This window comes from Lipophrys pholis (assembly GCF_963383615.2).
Source record: "Lipophrys pholis genome assembly, chromosome: 9".
Lineage (NCBI taxonomy): Eukaryota > Metazoa > Chordata > Actinopteri > Blenniiformes > Blenniidae > Lipophrys > Lipophrys pholis.
In genome coordinates, this window is record NC_137639.1 from 16,458,096 (window position 1) to 16,474,965 (window position 16,870).

Sequence of the window (16,870 nt, forward strand, 5' to 3'; positions counted from 1 at the left end):
GATATATATATTAATGTTTCTGACTCTCTTGTTCTTATCGTTAAATTCATCCACTTACGTAATTTAATAAGATGTCCAATCGTAAAGTAACATTTTAGATTACGTTAATATGTTTTTGTGATTGGTTGGATTTTACTTTCAGGCATATTGTTGCGAAGCACAATTGAAACGCATGCGTACCTGTTGACAAATCAAATTAACAGATGAATCGGATCGGGTTATTTAGTTTGATATTAACAAGATTTTATTTAATTAGCACTTTTCTTTAACGATGACAAAATGTAAATTATGATTGCAGTACGAAGTAGTTTCGGTTAAACAAGTTCACCAGGTTGTGACACACGGTCACAAATGGTGACATCTACTGGATACATCGAGGATTGTGTGAGTACGCAGAGACATACTTCTGGTGTATTCAGGGGATTTTTTATTGCGCTACCTTACTCAGTAAAATCCGTAATGTAGAGTTATCTTCTGCAACATTCTATAGAACTATGCGCTTTGTTATTGTCCAGCAATATTTTGGTGAATGGGACCTACATTGAGGATACTTCCTGTCTCATTTTCAAACTCAAATCTGCAATAGCGTCTTAAGTATTTTGTCCATCTTGATCTCTAAATGTCATTGTTATTGGGTAAAATTAGGAGATCAGAGGAGATCAGCGTCTGTTTCCAGAGAGACGCTTAGATCAAAGCAAAGCCAGGCACACAAAATTTCATCTCAAATTTTCAAGTTTGACATTTAATTTGAAATTCCGGCCTCTCTTTTCCGTTTTGTTCTCCTGTTACTTAGCAACAACGGACGCTCCGGGTGCTGCTAGCCTATGCTGCGAGCTACCTTCACTAGTTAGCCGAGGAGCTAAAGGGTTGTGATGGCCGATGATGATGATGATCTGGACGATCTGCTGGATGAAGTGGAGAAAAAGTTTTGTCGTAACGTGTCCGTGACGTCTCCAGCTCGCGAGGACTCGACTGAGGCGACAACATGCGGCAAAAGCACGGACGAACTGGAAAAACTCAGGTTAACACTACTGGGCTGGCTAACAACTGAGCTTCAAGCTAATATATAAACGGACGTTTTCACAATAAAACACCTCCTGATGTTTGATACAAACTAGAGCCACGACAGAAACACAATATTACTTTGAATTTGTATTTTGATTTCCAATCAGAGTCACACATGTCCAACGTGCTGTGGGCAGTGTCAGTGATGATATCGACGCCCTGCTGGAAGAGTTGCTGGAGGAAGACGACGGAGATTCAGCTCAGCCAAAGGTCAAGTTGCACATATGACCTCCTATAGAGAATTACAGTGGAAGCAGTCCATCTTTAAGTGTTCAATAGACTTGGGCTTTTCCGCCACTCTCACTTGAGATAAACATAAATACTTGTTAGGAACTTGGCAGACACATAACACAGCTTCACTTTCACTTTCCTCCAGATCTAGTAGTAGACATGTCTAATTCAGGGGAGTTGCACTGTATAGATGAGCTATCCTATAGTTTTTAACCTCTCAAATGCTTAGCCTTAATAAATCCCTCCAAATTAAGATCTCACGGTATATATCTTCCTATCACAGACATGTGTGTATTTCAGCTTATTTTAGGGATCCTGTGACAAAACACAAGACACAGAGGTTTGCAAATATGACTAAGAGCAGTCTCAATATGCTTTGCAGGTACGGGTGTTGATAAAATCGGGTTTATGTTAATATGCACTTGTCCCTGTGTGGTGACAGGTTATAAACTGTTTTTATTTTTACCCATTTATTTCAGACAAAACAGTGTTGTGAAGGAAGAGAAGTGGAAAAAAAGCTTTCATCTCAGTCTGGGGGAAGAAAGTAAGTAATGTAACTTACTTTAGATTAAAAAACATGCATGTTTGATCATCACATGCTAAATTTCACGTTGTCCAGCCCAAACAAGTAAACGCATGTTTCATGATTATGTGCATGTATTCATATAAAAACCGGGTTTTTATATTTATGTTTTTGGATGTTCTGATTTGGACAAAGTCTTGATTTAATTCTTCTTGCTGCACTTGTATTTGTGGAGCTTGGAGCTGATCATGATGCTGAGGTCTGTTCTGTATCAGGTGCTGTCCTGTTTTCATTGGTGGGAGCGCCGTCACAAATGGGGTTGGAACAGCCACGTCCCAAAGGTGTGAGAAACATTTATTTATATAAAAAACAGAGTTTTAATCTCATGGCTCTTGGTTTGTGAGTCAAACACCCACAATGTGCTATTGGGTGCGTTTTGATTAATTGTTCTTTTAATGTGTAACTTACCAGGAGAGCTGCTCCTGGTTGAATGGCTGTACCATCAAACTGTTAAAACCCTGAATAACTGTGTATCATCAGGTCATGTGATCAGCTGCGCTGTATTTCCTGTGATTTCCGGGTGCTGATGTTCGACGACTTTGAGTGGGACTCATCGTGCGATTACCTGTTCCTCAGGTGAGTCTGGAGAAAGATCAGCGCTTTCTCAACACATCCAGGAGAGGGCAGTATTGAGCCATAGAAATGTTAGTCACGTGCTCAGTTTGGTTCCTTTTTTCTCGAGCAACTTCAGAGAAAAATAAGATTTTAAATTAGAATTGAGCATTTTTCAAGACTTAATGGACTTAATCACAGTAGTGCAAAGTTCTGTTCAGTTCAATTGTCAGTGTATTTTAGTTGAGCTATTTTTAAAAATTTGATAAGCTTCATTTTAGTTCCCAGTTTTGTTTTTCATGATCCATTTCCCGCCTGTTCGTGTGTTCAGCCACAGGCAGCTGTTATTGTAGCTAATAGATTGCATTTATTTTACCATTCACAATCTCACATACTGCTGCATGATTCTAAATCTGAGTGGTAAGTGAAGACAATACTCTCGTGCATTGAGAGGAGAAGTTGATGTTTTTGGGGCCTCTTGTTAGAAGAGCCAGACCCTGAGGGGGGGGAGCCTGTATCTTCTGGGGAAATAATATTCTATACACGGTGGTTCTGAGAGAGGGTTGGGGTCCCTGTGGATGAGTTGGAGGAAGCGTCGTGGGATGTCTGTGCTTCTTGGTTCTTCATACTGCCATTGATATCACATGTAAATTAATTAGAAAAGAAGATGGATTTCAAAGAAATTTTGCCATCTGATATTTCAAACTCCTAATTTCTGCTGGTCCACCTTACAGCTGCCTTGACGTTTTGCCAGTTTCATATGAATTGAAAAAAGATGTCATTGGGAAATACTCTTTCAGTTTGTTAGACGTCTTTCTTGGATGTTGTATTCACGTCTTGTCTGGATGTCATGTGGAAGTCAATGAAAAAACGTTTCAGAAGAACAAAGGACCGGTCATCAAGTCTTACACAGGACACACACAGACAGTCAATTTAGCATTACCAACTGCATGCTTTTTTTTAGATTGTGGGAGGAAACCAGAGAACCTTTAGGAAACACATGCGCACACAAGTAAATTCCACAAACACCTGGATTTGAACCCACGAGGTTTCGTCTCTAAAGCGAGAGCATTAACCAACAATGACACTTGACAGTGTTGATAAAACATTTACTCTACATTTATCAAGGTTCTCAAAGTGGCGAGTTTCTCCGTGGAGACTTGAAAAGTTCAATACTTTGTGACCAAAAACAATCAATGGTCATAACTCAGACATTGTTCATTAAACTTCACATGCTGTCTCCTCTTGCCTGCCGTGATCTACTTCCCTCAATATTGTAATGACAAATCAATAATTATACAGGCAGCTTGACCTAACAGACGGCTCGTGACCTCTCTCTTTCAACTGATTCTCGGTGTCTTCGATATTTCTATGTGTCATTTCTCAACTAGTTCTGGCTGTCAGATAGACGTCCAGATTACGGGACGGACGGACGTGTCTTGGACGTCTATGGACGTTGCTTGATGCGTCTCTCCCACTGATGTGTCTAAACAATGAGCGAACGGCGTGATTGTATGTTTATCTATCACCAGCTGTTCTTGCTGAGGCATCGGTAATGCATCCATACTATACTCGCAGTGACAGTGCCGGCAAAAGGAGCAGTCCTGTCAATAAAACAGCAAGAAACAAAATGTGTGGAATGTTTCATGTGGACATCTAAACATCCTCTGGGCAGATAAAATCCATCCAATAACATTCACAACTATGAGTTGTTATTTAACCCCAAATGTACGTTTGTCACCCTTTGGATGAAACTGAGGTGTGACACGGTGTGATTATTACAAAAAAAAAAAAAAGGTTGATTTTGAAGGATTGTTAAAAAAAAAAACTAAATTAAAAGAAAACATTCTCATGTCAACTTTTCACATTTCCAACATGAAACGCAGCCACGAGCAGTTGTGACATTTTAACGCCGCCTCGTGCTTTTCTCTGCAAGCGTGGAGTTTACCCCGAAGTGTGACTTTGTTAAGTTCACAACACTTTGCAACACTCCGGAGCACTCGGGGGGATGAGTTCGCCCTTCCCGTCACCGTGTGTGTTATCAGCGACGCTTCAGTCGCTCAACAGGAAAGGAAAGAAAAAAGCCAGCAGAGAGACAGTCAGCTGAGATTATATCACACGCTTTAATTCAATCCAGACAAACAAGTACAAGTTAAAGAACCGAATGATTGACATGTTTTGCTTGGAGTCACATTCTCAGTCATCTAAATGTTTCTCAGGTTGGGTTTTTTTTTTGGCCGATATCTAAAAGCTTAAAAATATATATACAAACTGTACCTTTTAAAGTGATACATTTGACTTTTCTGTGTTTTAAGATTGACCAGATTGTACCTCAGTGGTCTGCACACACAGTTTCTTTATATTGAGAGATGTATGCAGCACTGAGCTTCAGTTTTCTATGTGCTATGATGGGTTTTTTTTGTTTGTTTTGTTTTACACTTTACTTAACGGTAAGTCATCTCTATGTCTTCAAAGTACTTGTTTTATTTTTTAATCTATAGCCCTTTCTATTACTATTCGTAATGAAATATGCAGTAAGTTGATTGATGGCGAAATTCAGTTGATGAAGTTCTGAAAAAGTGGATTAATTTGATTTAATTCCAAATAAGCAGGTGGATCAGCATGAAAATGTGACACTGTTGGTCGTTTATGAGGCCATTTGAGGCCAATTCGAATCCTCATTTCCTTCCTTTACCATTTTTCTGTGCCGCTGATGAATAATTCCAAATCATCACACACTTTTCACTTTATCTCCTAATTAATTTGTCGCTGCACCGTCGCTGCCGGGTGAAGCTGAGAACACTCGGCTCGCACCTTCACTTTTCGCTGTATAGCATCTCTCTCTCTCCCTCTGTGGGGCAGGAACAACATGCCGGACCGTCAAAAGCTGAGAAGCAAGTTAAAGAGGAGGAGAGGTTTGCGGGCGTACGCCTGCCAGTGCAGCTGGTTCTCCACGCTGCAGCCCGCGGACCTCCGGGACCACCCTCGGCTTCGATGGGTCTGTGGCAAACACCAGGACTGAAGGTGACCCCACAGCTGTGAAGACTGTTCACTAACGGAACACCTATATAGCGCTTTCCTACTGTGGGAACAGCCCCCCCAACGCTCATCACCACAATAACCTCACCAGATCTGATTCCACTTTGTTGGAGGTGAAAAGTCTTCAGGAAGATGATGGAGTTCAGAGAGCCTTCCATTTGGTCAGGTTCAGAGTAATCCTCATCACAGGTTTTCATTAAGTCCCATGGAACGTCCCGCGGGTTAAGATCCACAGAAGCAGAGTTCATCATTACAGCTTAAAAACGTGTCTTGTGTGTTGGTTCACTACTCTGAGTTTTACGTATGACATCAGTGAAGCTGTAGAGGAAAGATACTTTTTGAAGACTTTTTGTTTACTCGATTACAAGATGTGTTTGAGTTGAAGCTTCAAACATAATGTTGTTGGGTTGTTTTTTTTTTTTGATTAATTTCTTTCAAAGAGAGGCTCAGTCAGGAGAAAAGAAAAAGAAAACATGCACCAGGACAGAGCAAACATCATTCTTGACATGACTACACCAACAACCTGGTGAAAACAAGGCATGGCTCTGTATTTATGAGAGCTGTTATCCTGATTTGATTCTTTTTGTCCACAGTTGTGTTGACAACACCTCATTCCATTAAAATAAGATGACTTTTTATTGCTATTACTGAACTGTCTGCCTTTGAACAGGCTCCAGTAGTCCCCCACAGAGGTAATAGAGACAAAACATCACATTCATACCTGAGAGCAACATAAAGTGGTACCTGTGGTACTCTGGGGGGAAATAACACACACACACATAGAGGGAAAACATGCAAACTCCATTTAGAAAGGCCCAATAACATATTTATTCATGACTTTTTGAATTGAAAGACTCATATTGTGATTCAGTGAGTAACTGGACGTTTATGTGCCGATGAGTTCCGGTGGAATACAGCGTGTGCTCATTGTGATCAAATGAAATGTCAGAGTGCAGAAATGATACTCATCGACGTGCTCGTGGACAACAGTGACGCTCTGAGTCACAGAGAAAATAAAACTCACCAACGAGTCGGTGGAGCTGCAACGCCTGTTAGCAGGTCTCATTCAGTATTTGTTGGCCTCCGCACTCTTTTCTGAGACAGACGTCATTCTTATATGTGATGTAATTGAAAAGCTGACACATTTAAAGGCTGTGTGGTCGATATGAATTTCAATATTGGTTTAAAATACTTATTTGGATATTACTGTATTATGTTTCAGTTCTTACAGTTACGGGAACCCTGGATTGTTAATGTAGCTACAATACGATTATGCGCGCGGATTAATGACGATAAAACCTCAGACCGAAGGCAGTGAAAAGATTGTACACGTTCTCCTGCGGGGATACTCAGCTGGGGAAAGCGATCACACCTGAGAGAAACACAAGTCTTCCTGCTGTGAGTGTGAAACAACGGCAGTGCGAAGGACAAAGTCAGACCTCTGTGATGGAATAAAGTCGACGCTCACAACCTCAGTGAAACTCAGTCACTCTGTTCTGTCACACTGAACCCTGTGAGAGATTTACTGATCGCAGCTGTAACTTGTTGGATGCATGCGGAGGCTGCTTTTGCGAAATAAAGAGGCTGGTTTCTCTTGGGGTTTTTCCTTGAAATGTCACAGTCACCATTCATCCATTCATCCATTCATCCATTCATCCGTCCGCTTACTGACATGATCCACACTGGAGTGGCCGTGGATGTGAAAAGCAGAGAAGCTCAGTCGATGAGGCCCATTCCAAGACGCTCACTGGCCGAGTACAAGCAGCAGTTATATCTTTTTCTATTTCTTTAAGCAACTCAGGAAACCATCAACTATCAAGGCATTTGAAATGACATGATATCCAAACTTCTCCAACCAGCTTTAGTATCTTCCCCCACAAAGCCATAATGTTCCCCCATACCAACATCCAGTTCCCGTTGAAGTGACCAGAGTTGTGTGGTGACGGGCCTTTACAGCTCCATTCTCACACAGATGTGATCTCATCAACTCAACTCATCTAAAGAGGTGTGAATTTACAGACCACTGTAGTGTCTATTCCTTCATGTCTGAGCTGACAATACATTTAGGAGCGTCTTGTACACGAGGTTCAGTCAGATTCAGTTTAAACTTCTCTGACACGCTTCAGTCTAGAACCGCTGCTGGTAAGTTACATGAGCTGGACAGAGAGAAAAAAAGGCTTGAAGGCCCCAGAACTGCACATCATCCTGGAATCAGTCACGTCAGAAAGACAGAGGCAGCGGCTCAGCAACCACACAGGATGAAAGGACCACCACATCTGGCTTATTCACAGCTTCAGCAGCGGGCCGGCTTATCTCACGCATACTGCTGTTTCTGTAAAAGACTCAAAACACAAATTATTAATATGTTTGTTCTTTTGTACAAAAGAAATACTGTAATTTGCTTGGTAGCAGCTGGTTCTCATCATGCCTGGCTCATAGGAGTGCCAGGGCAAATCATCTGAGTCACATTTGAAATAGTTCATTGCTCCTGTTTCCAAGATTAAATTCCTCTGATAGAAGTCTTTTACCTGAATATATCTTTGGATTTTCTATCAGGTTTTTGTCTCTGACTTCAACATTATGAAGCCGTCAAAGAAAAACTCTCTTTAAACCTTGAGCAAAAAAATTCAAACTACTGCAGGGTTGAATTCAGGCCTTGGGAGGCCTGACTGTGTGGAGTTTGAAGGTCCCTCTATGGCTTGTTGTACTCCAGTGTCCTCCCACAGTCCAAAGACATCTCTTTGAGATTTATTAGTGACTCTGAATCACTTGTAGGTGTGAATGTGACTGTGTGTGACCATGATGGACTGGTGGCCTGTCCAGGTTGTATCCTGCCATTGCCCATTGGTCAGATTGGATCACCTGCGGGCGCCACACAGATCATGGACGTACGGATAACACAGATCCCTTTAAAGCAATGCACATATAAAATAAAACTCACCCTAAAGGCAGCCCCAATGCACAATGTAAAGCAGAACTGCAGCCACAATCAGTCTGACAGAGGCTCTATTCCTGCTCATGGATTGAGCTTGCTCTCGCAATTATTTAACAATAATTGTTTTTCAATGTTTTTAGTTTATTCACTGTTTCAGAAACGATAGCTGACGTAAAAGCTTGTTGTCTTATTGCTAGTGAACATGTCACCAGCTCACTGTGAGATGGTGTGAAATGTTTTTTTATACATATCCCTGTATCTTGAACCAGGAAGCATGACTGAAAATATATTTGTTAATTTCTCCGTTCTCAGATTAGCCATTCAATGAAATTGTCATGAAGCAGTCGTGGCGAGCATTGTCCCATTCAAATCAAGATATAAAAGAAATTAATTATAGGTCTAAAAATAGGAAAAGGCCTCGTACTGCACTACACAGCTTCCAGTTCTCCTGTTGAGCACATTGATGGAAAGATGGGGGGGGGGGGGGGGACGACTGTGGATGAGTCAGAACTTGTACTCAGTTTGGAGAAAATCATCTGGACTTAGGGAGATTGCCGAGCGACTGTTTGTACAGGACCTCAGTCGAACCTTAATCTTAATTACCGATGAACTTCACGGAGGGCCGAACATTAAGACTCCATCATGTCTTTAAAACGGAGTCATTACTTCATTGTTGCTTTACATCCAGACCAAACTGCACCGTGCTGAACGCAGGCTCTCAGGTTTCATGCTCTCCTGCTGACTGCGAGCTCGATTCAGTGCGACTGAAAGAGAGCGCCAGAGTGACAGAACTGTGAGTCAGTTTCTCTCCTGTCAGACAGCAGGAAGAACAGAACCACAGAGCTGATGAAGAGGAGGAGAGGAGGCGGAGGAAAGCAAACAGCCCGGGTGAGAGAGAGCTGCAGATTGTGGGAGGGAGGTTGTTGCCTGTCTTTCTGCAAAAGTAGACACAGCGATGGTTTAAATAATTTGTCCTTTAACTATTATGTTGGGATTACACTGATCTTGTCAGTTGTTCTCTCATTCTAATTGGACAAGATCAATTCCATGTGATTAACCAATTGGTTCAAAACTCTTTTTCTCTTTAAGGCCTCCAGACAAACCGTGAACTTCCTCTTTAGCATCTAATTTGCCAAAACATCAGACTGAGTCCAAATGCTTTCAGACACACAAACTCTCACCACATACAGAACCACTACCCAAAGGTCTGCTAGATTTTAGAAAGTGTCTTATTCTGGTTTTCTTTGACATGTGCACATTTTATTTTGCCCCCCTCAGTGCCTGCATGCAGGCCGAGCTCCAGGTGACCTCCTCAATGTTCTGTATTCCAGATTGGGAACCATTTTATTAACTTATTTAAAGCAATCCTGACCTATGCTCTGCCAATCAGTAGAGCAGACACTGGTTCGTCATTCATTCAATTATTTGTCTTGACATAAATAACGTCAACTTGAAGTTGTACTGGAGGTATTGAATGTCAAATGTTGTGCAGGCCCGTGTCACTTTCTCAATAGTTTGACAAGATAGATGAGACATCATATTGGCATCTTAACAAACATACTTTTTATTCATCGCGACAATGAAGGTAAAAATTAAACAATATAGTGATGATATTATATGCATTTCCACTGGAAATATTATCTTGCTGCTTTTGGTGAGTTTATTTGTATTATTATTACAATTTGGGGTTTTTAGGAGAACATTTCTATCTACAGATTGGTTTTGCAGGAATTCAATTAGACTTGCAGTTTTCCATCTATATTGTTTGTTTGATACAACGCTGGAGGTGGGAGACCGTATATGTTGACCGCAGCTGATTGACACGGTTAGAAAAGCTTTCACTCCATTAGGCTTCTCGAGTCATCTGAAAGTAGCAGGACACACAAATCTGCAAAGAGATTATATAAAGCCAACCTCCGGGTTCACTTCCAATCAGTCACATGAGGAATAAAAGAACCCTCGACACTCATCCACTGCACAGTCTGACTGTAAATGCTGACTCGCGCTCTCACTTAACAACGAGAAGGTCCGGTTTCAAATACCGGCTGGGGCCTTTTTTGTGTGGAGTTTGCATGTTCTCCCCGTGTGTGTGTCGGTTTGCTCACACAGTCCAAAGACATGCATGTGAGCTTATTTGTTGACCCTAAATAGGTTTGAAGTACTTTCTATTCCAATTCTTCTTTTTCTTCTCATCTCAGTCTTTTAGGGAACACCAAATCATATGCCTCCATCTCAAACTATCCCCTACCTCCTCAACTATTAGATCAACCACCTCCATGTCACTCTTCTCCTCCTGTTTCATCACCAACATTATCTAATATCTATCCTCATCACACCCCCAAACCATTCAAACCTGGCCTCTCGAGCTTCATGCTCCATCTCAGCCGTCTCTCAGGTCTGTTCATTCTTAATCCATCTGGTCAATCCCAATAAAAAAATTCAGCATCTTCATCCGTGCCACCTGTGCCAGTAGCTCTCACATCCGTCAGCTTAAATATTCACATATATGTCCGCCTATTGCATCCTGTCTGCACTCTCTCCTTCACTTGTTTTCTGCAGGTTGATCCCAGGTACTTGAACTCATGTAACTTTGCCCCCTCTACTCCTAACATTTTCACCTTCCCACGTTTCCCCCTGCCTCCTTCATACACGCTTTGTTTAGCACTAATATATAAAGTGAGTATTGACCCCACGCCAGCAGGTGGCGCTGCAGTATCTATCTAACAGAAGCAGAGATCCGAAGAAAAAGAGAAGTTGCTTCCACATAAACATTCCCCCGAGAAAAACGTGTGGAGATGGAGGTCTCTGAGTTTGATGATATTTTAGATGACTGGTTCATCGAGTCCTTAAAAACGTGAGCAAATCGTTTTAACCTTTATTTAAAGCGCTTTTTCTTTCTCATTTACATTTGTTTCTCAACCTGCGAGCTTGTTGACGCTACCCGCGCAAAGCTAACTCCTTTCGTGCACATCTGAAATGATGCGTTATGAGTTACAACCAAATAATTCCCATTTATACGATGGATCTAGTGAGTTTGGCCAATGTAACCAAGACGAACAAGGCTGGATAGTCAGAGGAATGTAAAAATAAAACAGCGTTTTACATTAAAACTGTCTACACTTGTCTTCAAAAAAGATAAATGACAAATATCGTTTATTCTGTATGGAGTCTGGTGTCTGTGTGTGGAGCGCGAAACTAGTTTTGGAGACGTCAAACGCGTCAAATTGTGTATTTAAAAGCAACTAATAGACACCCGTTCTCTGCTCCATATGTACACATGTTATGTCTAAATATACGTTTTACATAAAGAATCAACGCAGTGTAGCTATTCTTCAATTAAATTGAAAGGTCAAGACATCTCCTGTTAAATGTTTAATGATTTCTCCAGTGAAATGTAGCTGTAATATATGTGCACATGATAATATGTTGAATCTAAATCAAATTATATTAACAGACTTTGTATAAAACTGATCGAGTTGATAAAATTGCTTGATAATTAACAATTCTATAGAAAATGTGGGTTCCAGTACTGTGCAGCATGGGTCACAGGTTTTTTCCATTATAAATTTGATTCATTGTGATTAAATAATAATAAATAAAAAAAAAGGTTTGTACTCTATTGTTCTTTTCTCGAAACTGATGAGTTATTTTTTTTATTCAGGTACAAAGATCTTCATGTTTATCAGCTGGAACATCCCACTCAGGTCATCGAGTGGACTTCAGGGAAAAGTGAGAGTGGATGTATTTATTTATTCTGTGACTTTGTTGGATTGTGAGGATCACCTCAGGGGTTTTTCTTTTTCTTTTTCTTTTCCATCTGATGCCATGTTTCAGCCCAGGTGTGATCCATTCAGACATGCTGAAAGAAACACTTTACTGATACTACCCAAAAGGGATTATGAGACACTTGATGTATTCAATGCTCATAATTGAATGTTGATGTCTTATCAGCAGGTATTTATGTTTACTATTCAGACTTGAATATGGCTAAATGTCCTGTAGGTATGAATGCTCGTGTGTGTGACTGTCTCTCTGTGTTTGCCCTGTGATAAACAGGAAACCTTTCACGACCTTTTGAGCCGCGTTCATCTTCAGCCTCCATGACACTTAGTTGACTAAAACACATGTAAATCATTGATGGTTGGATGGATCGTATTGATTAAACATAACAAACGTGCTCACTGACACACAGGAGGAAGCAGAACCCTCTAAGATTTGCAGGTTGTTTTTTCTGAGGTCGTTTGTCTTCCTCTGTGTTTGCAGCCGTCTGCGTCGCAGGCTACAGCCCATCGAGAAATGAAATCTTGGAGCTTCGTTTGCCGCTGAAACTTTATGCCGATGAAAATAAGGTGGTGTTTAATGTTTTTAGTGCGTTTCTCCTAAACGTGCGTTCGATGCATCGCTGACCTCTCCCCTTCTGTGTCCAGGGCCTCTGTGCAGAGCGGGATTTCAAAGTCGCCCACGGGGGGTTTACAGACAGCCCCGTTCGGCGCCTCAAACACATCCCGGGAACACGGTGAGTCCGGAGGCATGTGAGGAAAACCATTCGGCTGAATTAGCAGCACTCGGGCCGTTCCAGTGTTTCCTCCTTTCATTGACGTCTCATTCCTGTGAAGTAATTTAACACAGAAAACCTCAGATTTAATGTTTCTTTTGTGGGATTTAGTTTAGTAAAGGTGAAAGAATTTGATTAATGCCACTACTAAGACTTTCAAGGAAAAGAAATTGAGAAAAAACAAGTGGACACGTAAAAGAGAATAAAAGCTCACAGTCAGGAGAGAATTTATCATCATTTTTACAGTTATTTGAAACCGTTTTTACCTTTCTAACATCATTAATGACATCCATCCACCTTTTCTGCTGCAAATGTGTGGAGTTTGCATGTTCAGTCAGGACATTATCTGTGATTAATGCAGGAATGAAGCAGAAATAAGAGATGATGATTAATTTCTTTAAATGTAACACCTTGTTGTTGTTCTGGTAGGTGTGTTGTGACTAATGATGGGCTGACCTCTGACCTGCAGTTGTGGGAGCTCGGAGGAGACGACAGCGGTGAGTTTCCTCTGACATCTTGCATCTAGTTGTGGCGTACCAGTTGATCATTGTCAGAAAACTATGGTGGCCTCCATTCTAATAGAAAACAGTAAGCCTTTTTACATCGATCGAATTGACACACCTAGACGTATTATAAATGTACCTATTAATCTGATTTGTTTTTTGCCCTTGCATATCAATTCAAACATTCAAAAATCATGGAAAATGGAGATAACGTCATCGCAGCTTAAGCAGAAAATAATAGAATGACAAACATGGACAAAGAGGCACATCTGGACTGAAGAGCGAAAATATTTCAAGCTGAATGAAATGAAAATCTGACCACATGCGTCAGGTTTACCAAAACAAGGTTGTGGAAGTTTGAGTATTTCATCACTATGTATCTTGCTACTCCAAACAAAATCAGGCAGTGGACTAGAACTAATTAATAGTTTTTCAATTATCACTTCTCAGAACTGCTTGTAAACCCCCCAGATTTGATTATTACAATGCACTGATTATTTCCAGTTATTTGATTTTATGCTCATTTAAATGGGCTCATTGTGGATTAATGTATGCAAATCCTGAAAGTGGAAAAAAATAAACCCAACATGTTATGAAATTGATAACTAAACATAAAAAAACCAACATTTTATTCCAGTAAGTTCTGACTCAGCATTCTTCGGGGATGCAGTCTTGCCCATTTTTCAGCTTTTTTCCACCACAACTGTTTGTCTGCTGCATGTTGTCGTCCAACACCAGATGTGATCCGGAGAACAGGAAGTGTCAAGGGCGGGAGGAGCGCTTCGGAAAGCGGCAGCAGGATCGCTGCTCGGCTCTCTTCACCACCACAGGTCCTCCATGGAGCTCAGAGCAGCGACGTCCAGCTGACTGAGGTGGCGTCAGGAAAAACGCTTTACCGACTAGGTAACAGTGCTAAATCTGTAATGTACACATTGCTGGTTAAACTCACACGTTTGAACAGTTGTGTGGATTCAGAGTCCAATATTGAGCTTGTTTTCCGGCTAAAATCTCAGTTTGGTACAGCGGAACTTTTGTTCAGAACATTGAGTTTGATGTCTTTTGGACTTTTTGTTTCATGTTGTCCCAGCAGAGACCGACTCGGCAGATCTTCTGAGTTCATTACAGTTTGTAAATGACACAGTTTTCCTCGCCGGCTGCTGTAATGGGCGCGTTTACGTCGCTGACACCCGTAAACCAGGTGCTCCTCAGCTTTCACCTCCACCACCGTCCTCAGGAGAATCCAGCCTCTGGTGGACAGACGTGTCCGCAAGTCCGCATGTGTCCAGCTGCAGGGTCGTCAGGCTGTCTTCTGCAGGACGGGCAGTGGTGTCAGACTTGAGGAACCCAGGAGAAGCCGTGAGTCAGGCTCAACTCGACGTCCAAACACGTTGTTGCGGCCTGGACGATGTCAGCGTCTCATGGGCTCCAGCGCTGAAGGACTGCGTCTCGGTGTCAGGTGAGTTTATACAGAGACACAAGTCAGAGAGCGTGTTTAGTCTGTAATTTAACAGCAGTCTGAGTCAAATAATCATCATTATAAATAATCATTTTAGAGGCTGCTCCTCTTTTGCTGAAGGTCAGACGGGTTTCATTTTATTGGAAGTGCTAGACCCAATAAGATCCGACACTATTGTAGCTGTAGCTCTGCTTAGTTGGCTTGTTTGTTGCAACTAGTTTTAAGGGTCCCATATTATACGGTTTTTCAGGATTTCATCCAGTCTAAAAGTCCCTCCCTTGACCACTGCTGAGGACAGTTGTTTCTGTGCCTGTACCTTTAAATTCTAATGAGCCATGTGGAGTAAGCCATGCCTACTCCATGTCTGTTTCCCGGTAGCATTTGCTTGTAATTTTAGAGGATAGAGCACATCTACCTGCGGGAGGGTCAAAGGGAGTATCCACTACCAGAGGGAGCGGTCAGTTGACAGCCAGTTGACGTCATGAAGGGAAACTCTCTGATTGCCTATGTGAGCACACATTCGTTAAGATGTGCAGCAAGCAAGTGATGAGAGATGACACCTTCTTCACATCTTTCCGTTTATTTGTTGGACAAATACATTCTAACTTTTTACAGTGTGGGTATAAACTGTTTCTGTACCACATACTTTACGTTACGGGAGCTTTAAGTACATTTCTCTTGATTAAAAGAAATGACTGATAAAAGCTTTTGTCTCCATCAGGCTTCAGTGGAGTGGTTCAGCTCTACAGCACCTCTACGTGGAGGATAGAGCCGCAGGATGCTCGGCCGCTCTTTCAGCACCGTGGCCACGCCGTTTCCTCACAGCAGAATGATGACGGCGTCCCCGCCTCCGTCACCTCACACGTGTGGCATCCTGAGCGCCCGCGGACGCTGCTGTCTGCCGCCTCTGACGGCTCCGTCCACGTCTGGGACTGGGTGGACCCGGATCGATGAGCTGCTGACATAAATGGATCAAACTCGTACCAATGAGCTTCTGTTGGAGTGACGTCACAGCTGCTAATGGACAGTGGCGGCATAGAGATGGGAGCAACGAGCTTGTGATTAAAGGTTTCAATCCTCTGAGCAAGGCATTTCAGCCTCATCTGCTCCTTTGCCGCTGCATTTCAGCTCCCCACTGCTCCTGGGGGAAATTTCACTATGCATTAGTTGTATATGTGTCACCAATAAAGTATTTTTCTACTGCGGTCATCTTAAGTACTGATGAATGTGAAAAATGTGCCTTCACCCAAAGTGAGCTGGGATCAGCTCCAGCACACTGCTACACCTGAGGTGTATATAATATATACCAATAAGTGAGATAGGAGATGGATACTTGTTTTAATGAAAGCACCTTTTATTCCATCGACAGAGTTTCCCATTAGGGGAGAACTCCAAGTATAACTTATCGGAGGATTGCTAATATATAAAAGTAGGATATCAATAGCCAGGCAACTGTCACAGTCAAACTTTTCTATATGGAGTTTCAAAGAGAGCAACATAACTTTTCCCTTCTCGAGCACAACTGTCTAACATAAAGCCGCATTCATAGTGTAAATATGGTATACACTTCCACAGTTATTGATGTTCTGCTTTGAGAGCAACTGAAATTCTAAAAATGAGGCCATGCAGCATTTTTGATTAATACCTCAACCTGACACCAAATCGTTAAACTGATGATTTAATGATTTCAAGGGCGGAACAAATCCCACCGACTGGGTTTGACAAGTTATTTGAGGATACAAATATCAAATTAGGAGAAAGAAATTGATTCATATATTAAATTATTAAATGTCGCACGTCCTCATTGAGGCTCCAGATTTTTCTCACTTCTTTAGTCAAGAAAACACAGACGATCAAATCTGAAATCCTGAGTCACACATCAGAGCTTTCTCTCACTAACTGGTTTTTACAACAAGACCTTGGTTTCCTTTGAGCTTCTGCATGGCACTGG

At 41.7% G+C, this 16,870-nt stretch overlaps 2 protein-coding genes across 3 annotated transcripts; both read left to right on the forward strand.

Moving 5' to 3' along the window:
* Positions 1 to 793: 793 nt before the first annotated feature.
* Positions 794 to 7,064, forward strand: cfap418 (cilia and flagella associated protein 418). The gene is made up of 6 exons (XM_080470903.1): positions 794 to 1,021; positions 1,173 to 1,275; positions 1,776 to 1,840; positions 2,095 to 2,160; positions 2,360 to 2,455; positions 5,294 to 7,064. Exons 1-6 carry the CDS (start codon positions 873 to 875, stop codon positions 5,451 to 5,453), a joined length of 639 nt encoding a protein of 212 aa, XP_080327029.1. The 5' UTR covers positions 794 to 872; the 3' UTR covers positions 5,454 to 7,064.
* Positions 7,065 to 11,137: 4,073 nt separating this feature from the next.
* wdr73 (WD repeat domain 73) lies at positions 11,138 to 16,132 on the forward strand. Of its 2 annotated transcripts, none has more exons than XM_080470908.1 (8): positions 11,138 to 11,259; positions 12,067 to 12,134; positions 12,669 to 12,754; positions 12,833 to 12,921; positions 13,390 to 13,457; positions 14,202 to 14,366; positions 14,554 to 14,919; positions 15,641 to 16,132. In XM_080470908.1, exons 1-8 carry the CDS (start codon positions 11,201 to 11,203, stop codon positions 15,871 to 15,873), a joined length of 1,134 nt encoding a protein of 377 aa, XP_080327034.1. In that variant the 5' UTR covers positions 11,138 to 11,200; the 3' UTR covers positions 15,874 to 16,132. The 2 variants fall into 2 exon arrangements, with proteins under 2 accessions (XP_080327034.1, XP_080327033.1); XM_080470907.1 differs by having other exon boundaries at positions 11,162 to 11,259; positions 14,551 to 14,919; positions 15,641 to 16,127.
* Positions 16,133 to 16,870: the final 738 nt, after the last annotated feature.